This window comes from Carassius auratus, chromosome 1 (genome assembly GCF_003368295.1).
Source record: "Carassius auratus strain Wakin chromosome 1, ASM336829v1, whole genome shotgun sequence".
NCBI classification, from domain to species: Eukaryota; Metazoa; Chordata; class Actinopteri; order Cypriniformes; family Cyprinidae; genus Carassius; species Carassius auratus.
Window position 1 is genome coordinate 31,218,283 of NC_039243.1, and position 19,689 is coordinate 31,237,971.

A 19,689-nucleotide genomic window follows, 5' to 3' on the forward strand; every position below is an offset into this window, starting at 1 on the left:
GAGTTGTGGAAATCTGGACTTGTTGTTCATTTATTAGAATAAGCCTATGAGATCAGTTTTGACACCAAGTGCTACTATGGGAAATAAACACCATTTCAACCACTATATCTCCAGCCTGCTAATGCTCAACTATGTAGTGTAATTACAAAGTATGGAGACAGAGGCGCAAAGAATAGCACTCATTCTATATCTATATTTAATTATATAGTTTAAAGAGGAAACTGTTATTCAATATACAAAATTACTCATTGTTTAAATATGTTTATTAGTATTGATATGCTTGTGCAATCCTACCAGACTGTTATCAGAATGCATACACATCACAAATGTCATGTGCAAAGTCCTTGTAGTCCCGAGTTTGTGCTGTTTGGCAAAAAAATGTTCTAATAGAATAGCTTTAGTCCTCACTCTACGACTATGTTTACTCTGCGTCTATGTCTGAGCAGGGCACTTAGACAGGTGTCTGGTAGAAAGAGAGACCTCGCTTCCGTCGTTTGGCCTTGAGACTATTTTTAACACTTATATTTGAGGCGGGAAGAAGAATGTTAAAGAATTGCCTATATAATTTAAGTTTCCGAATTAATGTGTAGTTTCTGAATGAAATATTAGACATTTTATTAGGGTTTTGTGTTGTGCATGAGTGATTGTTAACAGGGAAAGTAGATGAGAGTGTTGTCATGAGGAGACAGAGAGAGAGACCAGAATGAAAACTGAGACGCTGTTGCATAATCGCACCCAGCATCTAGGAAAGAATGACATTTATATGGAGGTGTAACTGGCCACCTTAATAATTTGTTATTTATTCTAGTCATCATTCTGTGGGCTTTTTGCACAGACTTCAGTCATATGTGGACATTAATGGTAAGGCAGAGGATGCAAAAATAAGGAAATGCATTTTGTCTAATTTTTAACATGGCCAAAAATAGTTGCAATGCAAAGAGCTTTGTCAATGAATGCTTGGTGGTTTAAGAGGACATACCAGCCTTTTGTCCTCACATGCTGAAATATTTTTGTTCTAGGTCATCAACGTAATTCCTTGTTAATGGGAATACTCTTACTAAAATACTCTTACTAAAATCCGTGTTACAGAATGGCTGCAGTTCACAAATTATGAATAATAACCTGGGGAATTATGCAAGTGCTAAATGTGAAATTATGCTAAATGTTCTGCGCAGAAATTTGATCAGATGTTCTGTAATGTTATAGAGGTGTTGTCATTTTAGTTTGGGAAAAGCTACTGTATTTTGTTTCACACTGAAAAAGAAACACTAACTCTTTGGAAGGTCATACTGAAACTTAAGTCCTGGGATTATGGATACCGAAATGGCTCAGTATCGATTATATGAGTTCATGGGCATCTTCTGTTGGGCCCTATAGGCGTGTTCTACTCAGTGCAGTCCTAGAACATTACATTCATTCTCTGGATCATTCTGTCAGGGAAAGAAGCATTAGCCACTCTTCACTTTTCACCCAGAGGGCCAGTGGGCGGACTAGAGAAAGAAAACTGGGTTGATGTCAGTCATTCAGTGGTGTGATGATGCCATAAAGCACCATTCTGATTCAAAAGCATGTGCTACTTCACATTTTGAAAGCAGGTTCTAGAAAAATGTACATCTCTACATGCAAATATAAATAGTTTAAAAATATAAAATAATAATACAAAAATAAACACAAATCAATAAAAAATGTATATAACTGTCACCCCCCATTTTTTTATATAGTGCACTATCAAAACTTTAATTATTATAATTCATGAATGCTTTAGAATAAAGACCAAGATAAGGTTGGTTACATTTTAAAGAAGACAATCAGCAGATTATTGCAGAAGTGAAATCATTTTTAAAAAGTTATAGAAGTTTTATATTTAGTGTAAAGAAAACGGACTGTACTAAATGTTTGTTTTATGTAATTCTAATTTTACAAAATATTTTTAATCTAAAATTGCTATAAAATTAACACCAATTGCTTAATAAGTTGTTCCAAATTAGAAACTGATATATATATATATTATATATAATGAGGTTACTATTTAAAAAAATGTACGTACCTGAAATAGCCACTGGGTGACATCCAAACTTCACTGAATTTTTTTGATGCATTTTACCGTCAGTTAAGGAGTTAAATAAATAGAATTACATATAGATCTCACTGTTTGACAGCTTACTCCTGTCTTTTTTCATACACTACTGCACAAACGTTTGGGGTCAGTAAAATGCACTGATTAAAAGTGACAGTAAAGACTTTTACACTGTTACAAAAACAAACAAAACTGTTTCAAATAAATGATGCTATTTTTTATTTGTTTCGTTTTTTTTTTACTATTTTACGATTACTATTTAAAATCCTGAAACAATATATCATGGTTTACACTAAAATATTAAGCAGCACAACTGTTTTCAACATTGATAAAAATAAGAAATGTTTCTCGAGCAGCAAATAAGCATTTTAGAATGATTTCGGAAAATGTATTTTGCAGGATTTGTGTTAACTTTCTAGCAAATTTGCTCATTTAGTTAGCATAGACAAATATATATATATATATATATATATATATATATATATACAGGGCTTGAATTTCGGTGCGGGAATGCGGGGATTGCGCATAAATTAAACCATTCCCGCAAGGTTAGCTTTTATAGTGCGAGAAATTCCCGCACAAATATATTTTCTTCATCTCAGAGCAAATGATTAAAAAATAAATTCACAGATGCGAGAAAAAATGTGTCAAATTGTCTTTTATTTTCGAATTTAATTCCTCAATCAGCGCTGGACCGGCATTTTCTGTCTCAGCGGAGCCCTGGCTGCTGTAGACAGATCATGTTTCACGCTGTCAATGCAGCGGTCTGCGTTGCGCTGATCTTATTCACACTATCAAGTGTAGGTGCAGCATTCTAACATTTTGAGTCAAAATGAGCTGTTTGTGAAGAAATTATCCGCTTCCAAATTGTCGTTGTAATAACGAAACTGAAACATTAAAAAACATTTTGCTCTTTATGGTGTGGGAGTGATAGAGCGCGGCAGCAACGAACCAACTGATCAGCTTACAGCGTCACAACATTGAATGCTCGGCCGAACAGCTGATCATAGCTGTACAGGACGCCTTTATTATTTTTCATCTCCATAAATATATCTATAAATATATCTAGTAATAAAGTTAACGCAAGGGCTAGAAATCAATTAATATTTTGCTGATCCTTCTTGTCATCATGGAGAGCGCAGTTGGTTGCATGGCAACGACAGACGCCACGAGAGTGCAAGCGCTTGTGGAAATGAGACTGCGGCGCGCGCGCCCGAGCTTTCCACTTGTTTGAGCATGTGACTGCGCGTTTCCCCTTGTTTTCTATTCATTATGCGCAACATATTTCCCGCGCGCACAAACACGGCCACAGACAATGAATTGTTTGGTAAGCGTAGTAGTTTAAATATGGACCGTTGGCTGAAGCGAAAGACAAGTTCGGATGATGCAGATCACGATCCAAAGAAAAAAGTTTTCACTGAAATGGAGAAACTCATTCAGCAAGCCATGGTCATACCAGTAGCGAGTGTGTCGTGTGAACGTGGATTCAGCACACAAAACAGGATCAAAACTAAATTCAGAAATTCACTGAATAATACAAGTCTCACAAATCTAATGATCATTTCAGAGCTTGGACCTTCCCTTGAGCAGTTTGACTTCAACAGAGCCATCATCAAATGGAAATAAATGAAGATGAGGAGACAGATGAGAAACTTAGAATACGTCACATGAAAAAAAGAAATGGAAAAAAATGACTGAAATGTATGAAAGACATAAATACTTATAGTTTAAACTGAGTTCTTAATATCAATTTACGATATCAATATCAAAAGTAAAAAAAAAGCAAAGAATTGAACTGAACTGAAACACATGAACTGAAATAGACATTAATATATAGCATAGGCCTAGTTTAAACAGAGGTCTTAATGTCAATTTGAAGAGCATGATATATTTTGTATAAAGTAATTTTTTTAAATTTAATTTTTTTTTTTTTTTTTGTTAACTGATTTGAGAACTGGAAATGCACAATTCATGCATACAAATCTGTAGATATTAATAAATGAACATGATTAAATTAGACCGATGTATCAAAAGTTATTCTCCCCCCCATAATCTTTAGATCCCCCCCATGTGACCCATGTAAGGGGGGAATTCCCCCCCAGTTTAAAAAACGAAATTCAGGCCCTGTTATATATATATATATATATATATATATATATATATATATATATATATATATATATATTTATATATATAATTGACTAATATTCTTTAATAGTACTAAAGTATGTTATATAATAGTTTGTTTTTAATTATCTCAGATTTAAATGTGAAGATGATCAGATTGTGTCTCTGTTTTGCATCATAAAGTTTGCTCATCTTGTCCTCTGGAGTGATACGGTGATCTTGTGCCGTCAGCAGCACTCTCATCAATAGTAGCCTTATCTGTCGCATAAGGATGTCTCTAGAAGGTCAGCGGAGGAGAATTTGGCCTGATACTGATTTATTTGCATGTCACTTAGACAATGCAATTCACTGCATCATCATTTGTGATCTTTTTAAAAACTAACCAATGTTACATATATACAGTTGGGATCCACAGCTTAATAACTATATAATAAAGAATTTTATAAATAATGCTCGTATTAATACAGGAGTGTCATGAGATCATGCACCATCCTTCCGACCCGGCTTGATATCAGCCTGTTCCTTGTATTAAAAGATGACTTCTGTTGTGGTCAATGACAGGTTTTTCTGAGCAGAACAATCAGCTTCTTGGTTTGTACCACTCAGCATTTGTCTGTAAACACAAGACCACCATTGTGGCTGTAACTATCACCATCGCCTTGTGTGTGTGTAAGAGAGAATGCCCTGAATATCAAAATAAAAGCCTGCTCCTTTAATTAGATTTGATCTGACCTACATTATCATCCACATTTGATTAAAAAGCGTGACACAGGCTTGATTGTGCAGGTGCACTATCATGTGCATGCCTAAACTATGGGTTTAGGCATGTTAGGCATGTTAAGGCATGTTACACACACACACACACACACACGTTTGTTTTTGTGAAAATTGGGGACATCCCATAGGCGTAATGGTTTTTATAATGTACAAACTGTATATTCTATGACCCTACACCAACCCTACCCCTAACCCTCACAGGAAACTTTGTGCATTTTTACTTTCTCCAAAAAACTCATTCTGTATGGTTTATAAGCGTTTTGAAAAATGAGGACATTTCCTTGTATTACCTGTGTCATACCCATGTCATTATAGTGATTTGTGTCCTGATATGACACAAAAACAACAGCACACACACACACACACACACACACATATAAAACAACCCTAACAAATAAACTGAAAATACATTAATGTGTAATGGAAGGCTCAATAACAATATAAAAGAGTTTTTCAAGTTTTGCACCACATTTTCTTACTCTTCTCTCCTTTGACTTTCCCCGTATTGAACAGAAGGGAGATAAATTGTCAGTAGGGAGCAGTAATGCTCTTTTTAACCTCCCTAAAAGACAGTACAAGACAATTTCTTTTTATTATAGAATACTATAGTCTGACTTATTGCCATCTCATCTAGAGAATTTTCGTTTTCTCCAAATTCAGCATTACAGATGGGTTTGCTTCTATGACTCTGTTTTCCCTGTGTTTATCTCAGGCTCTATTATCCTTAATTATGTAAACCAGTACAAATGATGAGTAGAGAAATGCAACTGACATGCTGTTGTCTTTTCTTGTTTCTTAGAGTCATTAAAAGGGTGTCAGCCAAACAATGGACGTCATCTTCCGAATGATCAATGGAATAGACTTTCTATGATGAGAAACGCTTTAATCCCTTCTTCTTCGAAGTGGATTATTTCCTGTCCATCAGTGCTGGGTTGGATCTAGCAATGGGGGATATGGTTGTATGATTGTGTCTCCATCCACATTTCTCGTGGAACCACCAACAAACATGTCTGAGCTTCCATCAGCTGCACTTCCAAAGAGGCCTTTGCAGGGATCTCAGCATGGGATGTGTCTCCCGTTACACAGCAGTGAGCAAAGTAAAAATGCTTTCACCTCGGAGTCCCCATCATCACCATCATCGACTTCGCTACTGTATGAAAGAGGTGAAACGTCACCAGACTCTATACGTAGCTTGAGTAGTCTGAGCAGTGCCAGAACAGATAGTCCTCTGGATGTGGACATGCCAGAGATGGAGATGGGAAAAGCGAAAGCCAGCAGTGATGATTCAGGCATACAGAGCCCAGAATGCAGACCAGACTACCGTGAGGACAATGACAATTCTGTGTCGGTCTATCTGGATGCTAATGAAGACTGTTGGAGTGACAATGACAACCAAAATGTCACTTTGGTGGTAACACAGAAGGTTGGTCAAAGTGATGGTGATGATACATTCTTGTGCTCTTCAGAAAATGGGGGTGATGATGATGATGACACTGAAGAGGAAGAGGACACTTTCCTTTCTTTACCCTCAGTAGGATTATTAATGAAGTGCCAAGTTGTTGTTTCTGCTCTGGAAGTCTCCACCAGCTCTGAAGTGCCAAACTGTGTTTTACCTGACATTTCTGAAGGCCAACCAGCAGAAGTGCCTAACATGGTTGTGGTGAATAAAACCCAGAGGGAAGTAGTCTCTGTTGAGCTGTCCTCAGCCATTCGAGAAACTGACAAAGTGAATGAGACAGTGGTGTCCTCTGAAAATACTCCCACAACAGATACCAGAATCACAACATCTTCTCGCACATCCATCTCAAAAGCGGACAACCTGCCAAAGAAAACAGCGGAAAAGACCAGTGATCTGGAAGGATGTGTTCTTGCCAAGCCTCCTACAAGGGCTGTTTTGACCAAAGCCACAAAACCTGAGGCGAAGAGGTTCCCCAGGCCAGACCTGAGGAACGTGAAGGCCAAAATCATCTCCAGGGCTGCCTCTGCGCCAAGATCAGCCGATGCCGCAAAAACAAACACTAACGTTAACCAGTCCGCTTCAGGGAGTGTGAGGGTTCATGCTAGTAGGAAGGTGGAAAATAAAGCTGTTGGACAAAACAGCATATCATCATCAAACCATAAAAGAGAGAATGAAACAATGATGGTGGACAATGGCAGTCAAGAGAAAGACGTGAACACTTTATCCTTGCCAACACAAGGGGAAGAAACAATGAAGTCAGAATGTCCTCCTTCAATTGATTTTAAAGAAGGAGAACTTCAACTTGAGAAAGAAGCAGGGGAAGAAAACTCTAAAAGCACCAGCAAGGTCAGTGATTTAGTTTTCCACATATTCCCTTAGGTTCAGTATGAAAGCAATAAGGTACTCGAGGCCTTGCTGTATAGTGACTAATGTTTATTTAAATTTTTACTATTAATAAAATTGTGTTCGTATTCAGTACATTTAGATTTTACATTTCAATAAAATCTGAGGTTTATTTCAGTTTTTACTATTATTAAACCTTTATTTTTTTACAATAAGAAACATTTTTACATTTAGGCATTCTAATAAAGCATCCTATGACTAGTCAAGTAAGTTATAAATATACCGGGATTCACAGATTTGTGACTTTAACCAGGGGAGACATGCTGACTTTTTATCACCAGAGGAAGAAAGTATTATGATTAGGAAGTATTCTAGATTTACACCCAGGTTATATGTTACCAGTCAGACCTTTCATGTTGTTTGTGTCCTTTATGCACATATACGTGCAAATTTAGGTATACTCAAACCGAAATGTTCATTTAAACTGACTTATTAATAACAGCTGTGTGATTCCATGTCAATTTTCTCCTTATGAGAAGAACTGCTTCAACCAGTCCAGCTCTATACGTGTTGTCACATGATTGTGCTATGCTGTTATTCAAGCTTAAATGTGTTATTAGGTTGGGTCTAACCAAATGGCAAGAGTAAATGTAGTCCTCAGAAAAGTTTTTAGAAAATAAATACTGTGATTAGAGCACTGATCTATATTATAGATCAGTGGATTAGAGACAAACACAAATACTAATTTGTCCTTTCACATCTTGTTTTCTATATCTGTTCACAGTCATACAGCATGTCAAAGTGCTTACGCTATTGTTCATAAATGCTTTTGCATGTTTCTGCTTTACTATTATTGTTAGGTAACTTCCAAGTGCTTTAAATTCCAGTTCCCTCTCTTACTTTCCTGCCTTTTGAACATGAGTGAGATGTTTTTGCCAATAATACTGTCTTGGAGGGAAAAGTACAGAAAGAGGAGGGAAACATTTCTGAGAGGAGTCTGAGTCATATGAACAGTGATTCAGACAACAGAATCTTTCCACAAACTCACTCCATGTGCTTGTCGAGTGTTCAAAAACAAGGGGGAGAAAAGGAAAAGATCTGGGCCGGTCCTGGCATCAGAAGCCCTGAGGGAATAACACAATAGAAGCATTTTCCCTTTGCTTTTTTTCCTTCTGCGTGTCTTATTTCCCCTCCTTCCTTTCCGCTCCTCCTCCCTCTCCTTCTCTCTCGGTAACGCTGCACATTTTCTGTCTGTTCTGTGGAATGGCTAACACTATGGTTACCCTACAGCGTCCAGAGTTGGGCTCTCTTGCTTGGGATGCTGTCACTAACCAACGACTCTTTCTCCAGACTGTGTCTTCCAAGTTGGGACCATCTCTGGGGACTAATAAGACATCCACCTCTGGACCCCCAGAAACCAGACTGAAGCCCTCTAACCGAGAAACCCGACCCACAGGTAGTCTGGGTCCACTGGGAGGCCGAGCGGTTCAGCCGGCTGGTGAGTTTTGCTTGTTTAACACCCCACATGCACAGAACAAAATCTCAAAGCATTGTTTAAGGAAGCAGACGGAGTGAACACTGCAGCGGCAGAGCCGTAGATTTGTTTTGTTCAGTGTAATGTTTCCTGTAAGCTTATACAGATATTGTAGGTGTCATTATTTTAGCAGCATCACTGTGACAATAAAGAAACTGAAATTTGCTGCCTGACGCACATTTTCGAAACAGTTTGCAATGTTGTGGTTTTTAAATGTGTACATGTTGTTTTTATATAAAGTTGATTATAATTTCTCTCAACTACTATACAATTATATATTTATTAATTTACAAATTGCACACCTTTGTTTTTTTACACAATCATTCAAAATATGTATATTTTAAGAAGTTGAATTATTCAGAAAGGACACATTCAATTGTTAAAGAACAAGTGACAGTAAAGACATTGATTAAAAGTGACCATAAATATTTATATTTCTAAATAATTCTGTTATTTTGAACTTTAGATTATTCTACGATTCCTGAAAAAATATTATTACACTTCCCAGAAAAAAAAAAAAAAACATTCTAAAATATAGACACTGTTTTCAACAGTGATGAGTAAGAAATGTTTCTTAAGCATCAATAGGCTGTTGAAAATCCAGTTTTGCCACAAATTAAAATTTTAAATATTAAAATATAAAACAGGTAGGCTACATTCAATAATAATAATAATATTTCACAATACTGATTTACTTTTATTTTTGCATTAGATCTAGTAAATGAAGCCTTGGTAAGAAAACACACTTTAAACATTAAAAAACATGACAAAATACCGACCGTATATATAATTACCTAATCCCCAAGGTTTTTTTCTTTTTTCATTGTGTTTTGTAAAAAAAAAAAAAAACTAAGACTTTATTTATGACTTTTAAAAGGCTACGTTCACACCGACAGTTTTTGGAATTGAGAACGGTATTTTCTTTACAGGTGTGGTTAAAGCAACAGCTGCGAATGGAACAGCTACGTTGACCGGAAGTAAGCTAAGCAACCGTAAACAAGACGGCGCAACGCAACATGAGTAGCTTTCAGTTATTTATTGAAGTACAAATTTAATTTTAAAAAGCCAGAGAATGATTACTTTTGACATTAAATGATAATCTATTGTCAGAAGAAGAGTTTTTTTCACTGTAATATGTTAATAAATCTAAAAACCAAGATTTACCGTCAAAAGCAAAATTTGCCTTTTCATCTCGATAATGCTGGTATTCTTCTTTGTTAAAGTCCACTGTCTGTATGAACGTGCAACGCAGTCAAGCATTAAAAGTTACCATAGCAACCGTGACCAAAGTAAAATCAAAGTTAAGGCGCAGTCCATAAAACTGAAAGTCGTATCACTTTCTGACACGATAAGAGTCCAGTCGAGCCGCGAGTTATTTTCGTTAAATCTCAATTTAACCGACAGCAGCTTTTAAATTTGAGTGGAGAGCGGAGCATTTTAATCGCGGGCAGAACACACAGCTGACGGAACGGCTCCGGTAGAACACCGACGGGCTCTAAACGTTCAGATGACACGCAGCTCATTTATCTGTCTCTATACTTTACCGAAAACAAACGTTAGACATGCGTATGTGCGGCCGAGCGGCTCACTCTCGCGCTGTACAACTAGTTGTCCAATCCGGTTCCGTTCACACGGTGCGTGTCTTCCGAGAATGTGTTTTTGAGTGCTGAAAATTTAGGGGTGTGAGTTTGGTTACAGAATGCGGTTGTCACGCCGGTAAATATCCAAACTGTGTGTATTCATAACCTATTAAGGATTCAAATACAGGACTGACAACCGTATTCTACTGCTGTGTGAACGTGGCCTTAATGTATGCAAAAAAGAGGTTTTGTCAGATTTAAATTCTTTTATTTTTTTTCCCCTAACACGTCAAATATATATATATATATATATATATATATATATATATATATATATATCCCTCCCTCCATCCTGACTTATATGTCTGTCCATTCATTTTGTGTGTGCAGCCTAAGGCAGTTTTCATGTTCTGGTCAGAAAAATACATGTCTTATTGTGCTCACTATGTGTGTGCCTGACTACACTTTTGAAAAGTTTTGGGCTATCCTGTAACTTAACCTTCCTCTGTGAGATACCCTTTCTTTCCCCGTTTCTTTTGTGTGTTTGCTCTTTCTTTAATTACAAGGTGATGCATGGATAAGTTTGGGTGCATGTGGTTTCAGGGGCCATATTCTACATGTCTTTATATTAACACTTTCATTGGTTTGAATTATAACTTTTCCTTTTGTCATTCAGGTATTCCCAGGATGCGAAGCACAGACAGGACCGCAGTGCCCTGCAGCCCCTCTTCTGTTTCCAGCCCATCTTGTAAGGGTCCTCAGAAAGCTGCCTCTTCCAAACTGCCTGTCAAAGGCCTACCCACAAGCCCCAGCTCCTCATCACTGGGAAGTACAGTCAGCGAAAGCAACAATATTGCTGTAAACAAAGGTGCGTGTCTGTGGAGAGTTCAAGTCACCATCTTAATCTCAAGGGTTTTAAGTGCATACTTGAAAACCTCCTTGTCCCAAACTACTGTACATGCTTTCCATTTTCACATACTGAATAAATACATTTTTTAATCAGTAATTTGAAGAAACAATAAACAAGATACATTTACTTGAGTTGCAGATGAAACATGAATATGATAATCAGGCATTGGCATATTCATATAATATATAGTACTTTGGTTTCTCACACTTTCTGTTTGAGCCTTAATGAAATCTTGAGAGCTCCGACTGCCCTCATTCCTTTCCTCAGGTCAAAGGTCACATCTGCTCTGAGTTTAGCAGTGACTGTGAACAAGTCATATACAATGCAACCTCTGCCATTCACAAAGCTATGTTGTAGACATTAATCACAGCACCCTCTGCATTACACACTCTCAGTTTATTCCCACCCTTTCCTGATGTGCCACAAATTCAAATATAATCAAGATGATTACACTGAGTTGCCATGGTAACTTGGAGCAATGAGATCTAGTTTCAGTAGGAATGCATGTGAATGTGTTTGGCTAGTGACTAAACCAGGGTTTCAAAGGAAATTCACAACAAATTACAGTACTCATGTTGTTGTTGTGATTAATTGCTTGGCTTTGTGAGTTAGCTTTTGTTAATAGCATTTTCATGGACATTGAATCATTTGAAGAATTAACAAATTGGGTCTTTATTTGAGTTCCTTAATAGGTGGCATGTTTTTGCACATAGATACTTTGTTTTATTGTATTTTAATTTTGTTTACCTGAGAAGAATTTAAACATAAACTTAAAAAAAAAAATTAATACATAAAAAAGTTAAAAAATAAAAAAGGTCTTTATTTGAGTTCCTTAATGGGTGGCATGTTTTTGCACATAGATATTTAATTTAATTTTATTTTATTTGTGTTTACATGAGAAGCATTTAACTTTTTAACTTAAAAACAAATATTAATACGTTTAATAAAAAAAAAATAAAAATGGACATAGTACATTTATATTCAAGACATATTTTCTGAAAACAAAACTTAATACCTTATGCAATTTTGCCTCTTATGTAAATGTTTAATTTTGTGGACGTATTGAAATTTAAAACAAGGCAAAATACTAATTAAGAATAATGCTTTATTGTATTGTTGTTTTATGACGTGATGTGATGATTTCTCTTTAATCAGTTCTGGCTGAAGGGATAAAGATTGAGGATAAGTCTATCAAACAATCACCGCCATTCCAGATTCAAGGAAAGTCTGTAGTTAACAAACCTGTATCAGGTCACCGCAACAGAGCAAGCTCCACGCCGTCTAAACCAGTGACAGGTGAGAGAAACATGCATGTTGAGTTTAGTACCTTCTAATCTCACTAATTCTCTAACACCAACACTTTGTTTCATATATGTATCAGTCCACGTTCATTATTTGTTATTTACACATCAAAACAGCCTCAACTATATTCATTAATCAGTGGGCAAGCTCTGATTGTCTTAAGCTAATGACTGCATGATGTCATTTTAGTTCAGAACCACAATCTGATTACTGCCATATACCCCTCGTAATAGGTTAGATTAGATCTTTTAATATGGAAATCAAATCAAAACAAAACATTGTTTAAAACATCCTTAAAAAGAGATAAAAACTTACTCTAGAAGCAAACTTGCCATACAACGTTAAGATGCTTTTGAGAAAATATACCTTGGATATATAACTGTATGTCACGCGGATTAAAAAAATCACTTATTTTTTACGTTTTGGTTTTTTGGTTTCAGCACTAGTGCAACAAATTCTCTGAAAACAATTAAAACATAATCACAAATATTCTTATTATACATTACCAATGAAAGGTTTGGGGTCAGTAAAATGTTTTTGGAAGAAATTAATGCTTTTATTAACACATTAAATTGATCAAAGGTGACGGTAAAGACATTTATAATGTAAAAAATATATATATTTCTATTTGAATTAGATGATGTTCTTTTAAATGTTATATTTATAATAGAATCCTGAAAAAATGTATCACGACTTCCACAAAAATACTAAGCAGCACAACTATTGATAATAATAAGAAATCAGCATATTCAAATGATTTCTGAAGGGTCATGTGACACTGAAGACTGTAAATACATTCAAAATATATTAGAAAACAGTTATTATAAATTGTAATAATAGTTGACAATATTAATGCTGTTAACATATGATTTTATCAAATAGATGCACCCTGGGGAGCATAAGAGGCTTCTTTCAAAAGCATAAAAAACTAACTGACTCCAAACTTTTGAATGTAGTGTATTATGCACAAAATAAGTCAAGATATTCCTTAAAAACATCACTTTTTTGCAGTGCAGCTAAAGATTGCAGGATTGATTGTTTATAGTTAATACTGATTGACTTGCTAATTGCTTTGAGTGATTCATCAGCGTTCTTTCTGCCCCCCACTGCCATTAAAACACTCTTGCACATACAGCCTCTACAGTACATCCGACTCAGTCACTGAAACCCACCACTGTGCAGTCTGTTAGCATGAAGTTTGATTTCTTCTGCACTGTTTCATTAGGGCTGAAGGCCCCGGCTGTGACCAGCCACATTACAGCTAAGACTAACCAGAATCCTTTGCAACGCAGTGGATCTGCACGATTTATTCGCTCATCATCAGTAGCAGGTAAGGAGAGAATGAATTTGATTGTGTGTGTCTGTATCGATACTGCACACTCTACCTCTGCTGCATCATCAAAAGTAGCCTAGGTTAAACTGTTTGCGTCCGTTCTGTCACTTTTAATCATTGCCTTTTTCATGTGTCGTGACTCCCAAAGCTTTGTGGTGTGTTCTGTATGTGTTATGTGAAGAAGGTTTAATTGTGGGTTTAATTCACTCACTGTGCTACATTTTGGAAATAGTTAGGTGATTAAGCAAAACAAAAACATGACCTTGGAAATCATGTTTATTGAATGACTGAACAGTGGAATCCTCTGTATCTGTGCTTTATGCATTTCTCTCACACACATATGATACAGCAGCAAGAAAAACTGTGAATCCATTGGAAGGACACATATATAGTTTTTAATATTCATATATGAAAGTAAGTGATTGGAATAATTTATTGTCTGGTAGAGGAAGGAAGTTTCATGAGCAAGAGGACATTTTATTCATTTTTATATATTTTTTAAATGATTATAGAGTGCTCTATATAAACCCATTCCCTTGATTTATTGTAAACCTTATAGCACCCTATAGTGTGGCTTTCTCTGTAGTGTCTCGTTCTTGAAAATAAACGCCACAGACATTCTCAAGCCAAAATTCCAGTCACATTCACAACAAGTTTACCCAACCAATGCTCATTTCTTGGTATTTCTGGCCTTTCTGTCTTGTTATACTTAAAAACAACTTGACTTTAACAGAATTTTACCCTCAAGCACCACCTCCACCCCATGACTGTTGCTAATTTATATTACCATGCAGCTGTTGGCCTAGTGGTGAATAAGGAAGCACAATAGTGTCAGGACACAGCCGTTCATGTGCTGCTTGACGTCTCTCTATTCAACAATGTCACTCATCAGTATTCCGATGCGCTTGTTTCTCTCTCTCTCTCTCTCTCTCTCTCTCTCTCTCTCTCTGTTTATTTCTTTATCCAACAAAGGCATCCATTCAGGAAGCCTGCTGCTTGGAAGATACATACATGTTAAATAGATGTCTGAGAGAAGGGGTCTAAAAGAGGGAAGGAAGAAGAAAAAAAGGAAGATAAGATTAGGAAATAATAAGGGCTTTAATCTATGAAATATGAAAAATGACAAAATAATTCTGAGAGAATGTAGGATTTCATTGTTTAAGTATTCAATACATTTAATTAGTTAAAGGAATACTTCACCAACAGATTACAATTCTGTCATCATTTTCTCACCCATGTGCCATTGCAGACTTTATGGCCTAATTTTTAATGTGTATTTTTACTTTATTTTTAACATATATTTTGAAATGTTTATTATGCCCACATAATAAAAGTCAGTGGGGGCCAACGTTGGACTCCATTAGCTTTCATTGTTTGGTGAAATTCTGTTCAAGTCATCTAAGCATCCTTTAAAATAGATTTTCCAGAAATTATATAGCAAGATTTTTTTTCAGAGAATATATCTTGAATTACATTTTTTCTTTCCTCAGTGGTCTTTTCTTGTTGTAATTAAGCAAAATCCTCACCAAACTGTCACATTTAAATTACTTAAAATGAAAATTTTTGCTAAACTTAATACATTTTGTTTTAATAAAGTTTAGATGTATTATTCAAAACTAAAACACTGATTAAGAAATAAAAACATTTTTGCAGTGTAATTATAAATCACAAGCTGTTATCTTCAAATGCTGCACTGTTAAAAATCGCTGTAAAAAAACGGCCAAATTTCGACAGTAAAATACTGTTTTTCATTAAAACAGTGCATTCTGGGTAATATTCATCGTTTTCGAGAAGTAGCCTGCTGCTATATATCGTAAATTAACAACGTTCAAAGTCGATACTCAGCGGCTGTGTTTCAAATCACACCCTACACCCTCATTCACTATTCCCTACATGAGTTTACTAATATAGTCCACCTAACAGAGAGAATGAACACTTATGAGTGAATTCAGACAATGATCAACAGCTGCTGTTAATGAGTAGAATCACTGAAGAAAAAAAAACATAACAAGACAAACACATGAAATACAACTGACTTCAGCCACAGCCTTAGATGAAATCAACTGAAGATTTAAACGATCAACAAACAGCTTCACCAACTTCACACATTACTAACCAGACTGACTTTATTTCTGTCAGATCAGAGAACAGAGATCAAAAGATCTTATTGAGAATTAAAGAGATTTAGATGATAATGTTACTGTTTCGTTTAGCGTCACCATTGTGGAGATCAGTGTTTGCTTTAGTTGGGCTCCTGACCATTGACTTTTACACTTTACATTTTGTTTTATTGCTGTATTTGTATCTTTATGGTGCATCTTTTACAGCAGTATTAATTTTGATAGTCAAGTGATTATGGTTGTTTCTAACAGGCATGGTCTACTAGACTGACTTAAATTGTTGCTATAATAATCAAATATTAATTTGGTGTTGAAATATTTGAGTGAATGACACTTCAATTTAGTAAGATTGAAAAGTAGTGTGATAACCAGTATTTATGGATTTAACGACTAGTTTTAGTTAAAAAGTATTTCGGGCAGCAGTCCCCACAACACTCAAAGAGAGAAATCAACAATCAGCATATGAATCTCAACAATGGTGACAATCAAAAGGTTCATGATGCAATGCATGCTGGGTACCAGCACAGAATAAAACTCATCCATGATTCCCAGCATGCATTGCGGCATGAATAAATTATACCCCTGAATTGTTCACTTATTTTCTTGAATTCTTATGTGCTTATAATTTTGCATTTGTTTTAAGTTTTAGTAGCATGTGTTGTGATGTTCAGAACTGATCTGTTCATTTATTTTGTGGATTGTCACCATTGTTGTGATTCATACGCTGATTCTTGATATTTCTGTCTAAATTTCAGCAAAGGTTTTTTTTTATTTATTATGAGTGACATTTTCTTAACAGTCTTTCATAACTTATGGCTCAGCAGTGTTCCTTCTCATGCTGTAGTATCAATATTCAATAAGAGAAGAGATACAGGATTAGATCAGAAATAATAGTATTTGTTCTTGTCAATCTATAAACAACAATATCAGATTTTTTTTCTTCTGTGTACTTTTGTTTTGCTATAACAGGTTCCAAAGACGCATTGTTACAGCATGAAAAAAAAAAAAAAACCTTAGTTGTTGAAAAGTCACGTTCAAGAGCCCAACTAAAGTAAACACTGATCTCCATCATGGTAGTGAAAAAAACACCTAAACCTATTTAACTCTCCATAAGTTCTTCTGTAGACATCTGACAGAAATAAAGTCAGTCTGGTTAGTAATGTGAATCTGGTGAAGCTGTTTTAGTAGTTGTTTAATCAGATCTTGAGAGATTTGATGTATTCTTTTATTCAGTTGATTTCATCTAAGGCTGTGGCTGAAGTCATTTGTAGATCTTGTGTTTCTCTTTCCTTCAGTGATTCTGCAGGTGTTTATCACTAATGCTCAATCATCAATTAATCACCGAATTATCTCATTAACTTCACTGATTCAGTGTTACTCTAACACTCTGTAGTGTGCACACATTATAAGTGTTCATTTAAAACTGAGGATTTTCTTGTGGGGTTTAAAGGGTTAAAGATTTAAGATGAAGAAAAAACAGAATGAAACATAATTTAACAGTAATAAACTGTAATTAATTTACAGGAAACAAACTGTAGAAAAACAGTTATTTACTGGCGCCCCTGCTGCCAGTAAATAACTGTTTTTCTACTGTTTCTTGCCGTAAATTAATGGTTGCCAGCAAAAAAAAGTGTTTTTCTACAGTTTTTTGCCGTCAAGTCAAGGAAAAACAGTAATATACTGTAAAATGTAAACGTCAGATTTACCAAATGAAAAATAAGTTAATTTAACTAAAATATTTGTGAACATCCATAGAAAAAAAATTAGGCAAAGTCATACACTGATAATGAGAGTAAATACTGAACTTGACTGTATTAATGTGTGTTTGCACAAGAGAGATAGTTTAGTTTAATGTAGTTTTGTTGTTCACCATTGTGCTGTAGAGTAGAGCCGATGCTTCAGTCAATGATGAGCCACAAATTCTGGTTTTCTGCTGCTTTATATAAAGGCAGTAAATGTGGAGTCGCTGATACAGTGGTGATCTCTGTGTTAAGTACTTCAGCACATACATGTGTAATACAGCTGACAATGAGCTGCAGTGATTTGAGTAAAAGTCATGTATTTAGTTACTTTATTACTGCACATTAAGTGTAAGAAATATTCCTTCTCAGTGGACTCAAATGAAATAAGTTCATAGTACTAACATCGTAGGAATGCTAGTTTAAAAACTCGAACTGTTTGAAGCAGTGGGAGTGGAGTTAATTTCCATGGTAGAATTTACGGTAAAATACTGTTAAAAAATAAGAGTGGTAAATTAATGGTTAAGAGCTGTAAATTAACAGTACTTTACTGGCGCCCCTGCTGCCAGAAAATTACTGTTATTTAACGGCAAAATTTTTTACAGTGTGCATCTTCCATCCTCATACCACATTCATACCCATACTGTAGCCGAGAGAGAGGGAGTGAGAGAACAACTGTGCAAACTCCCTCCCCTTCCATCTTACATTGCCTCTGTCCCTCCATCCCCCCTTCTGAGTGCACGAGTGTGTGTCAAGCTGCAGAGAGCTTGGCTTTATGTGTGTGTGTGTGCATGTGCAACACACATAAAGGATTAGTGTGTGCACATTTGCAAGAGAGAGAGAGAGAGAGAGAGAGAGGAGGAGGAGAATATATGAGACACTGGCTGGTTCAGCATCCAAGAGGATACCGCTGAACAGAGTGGCTGTTCCCTCAAGAGCTACACATTCTGTAGCAGTAGCAGTATTTTTAGCATTTTTTGAGAGATTCGAAGATTTAAAAATAGCAACATTGACATTTTCTTCTTATTTTTTTGCTTGTATTTTTTTCATATTTGGAATTTTCCCTCTCACTCTAAGAAGACGTTAGCATTGGAATGTGGCAAGAGGTCAGAAACGTTTTATTTTAATATTTATTTATTTTTACGAAATTTCTTGATTTTTTTTCCCCCCCCTATATTTTGTGGAGGATTTACTCTCCCCCATTTGGACGTTGAAGGTCATGTTATGGTCTCCGAGACTTTCCCTTTCAAACTTCCACGTGAAGCTCACGGCTAAGGGACTATTCCGCAATCTCCAGCTACTGCCGGGATGTAAAAAGACCACGGTGGTGTTCCATGCAGGTTGGGAAACCTCTCCTCTCCCTTCCTCCATCTCTCAATTTCTCCCTTCATCTCTCTCTCACCATACGCCCCTCCCCCTCCCATTTCTCTCTTTTTGACACCCGTCTCTCCATAGTAACCGTTGTTCCATCCGTGCTTTGAAGACCGTGTGGCAGCCTTCACTACTGGTTCTTTTTACAGAAGATGCTTACAAAGAACTGTGTGTGTCTATGGGTTTGCGTGTGTGTAATGTAGTGAAAGGCCGTTCGTGTGATCTTTAGTGAGTGATGCCCGTGCCAGAGGGCACCATGTGCAGTGCCATAAATAGAAACTTCTTGCTGTGTTTTGAATATATTTATCAGTGCTATGTCTGCATCCTTAAAGTAATACGTAAACAGCATGTTTATTAAGTGTTTACATAAACAAGTGGAACCATATTCTGTATTGATATATTGATTTTTGCGCTGGGAGTAAATAAAATGGAGATTGATGTAATAGTGTGTGTGTGTGTGTGTGTGTGTGTGTGTGCGTGTGTATCAAGACAGGAAAGGCATGGATGCTAGGATGTG

The 19,689-nt window shown here is 36.0% G+C and overlaps 1 protein-coding gene across 1 annotated transcript in view; it reads left to right on the forward strand.

Moving 5' to 3' along the window:
* The window catches only part of LOC113107406 (microtubule-associated tumor suppressor 1 homolog), a 38,820-nt gene that overhangs the window by 1,815 nt on the left and 17,316 nt on the right, over nt 1–19,689 (forward strand). Inside the window, exons 2-6 of the mRNA XM_026269902.1 lie at nt 5,781–7,286; nt 8,634–8,781; nt 11,074–11,265; nt 12,463–12,603; nt 13,835–13,939. Of these exons, the coding sequence (XP_026125687.1) occupies nt 5,943–7,286; nt 8,634–8,781; nt 11,074–11,265; nt 12,463–12,603; nt 13,835–13,939 (1,930 nt within the window). The 5' untranslated portion in view covers nt 5,781–5,942. The remainder of the gene's footprint in view (nt 1–5,780; nt 7,287–8,633; nt 8,782–11,073; nt 11,266–12,462; nt 12,604–13,834; nt 13,940–19,689) is intronic.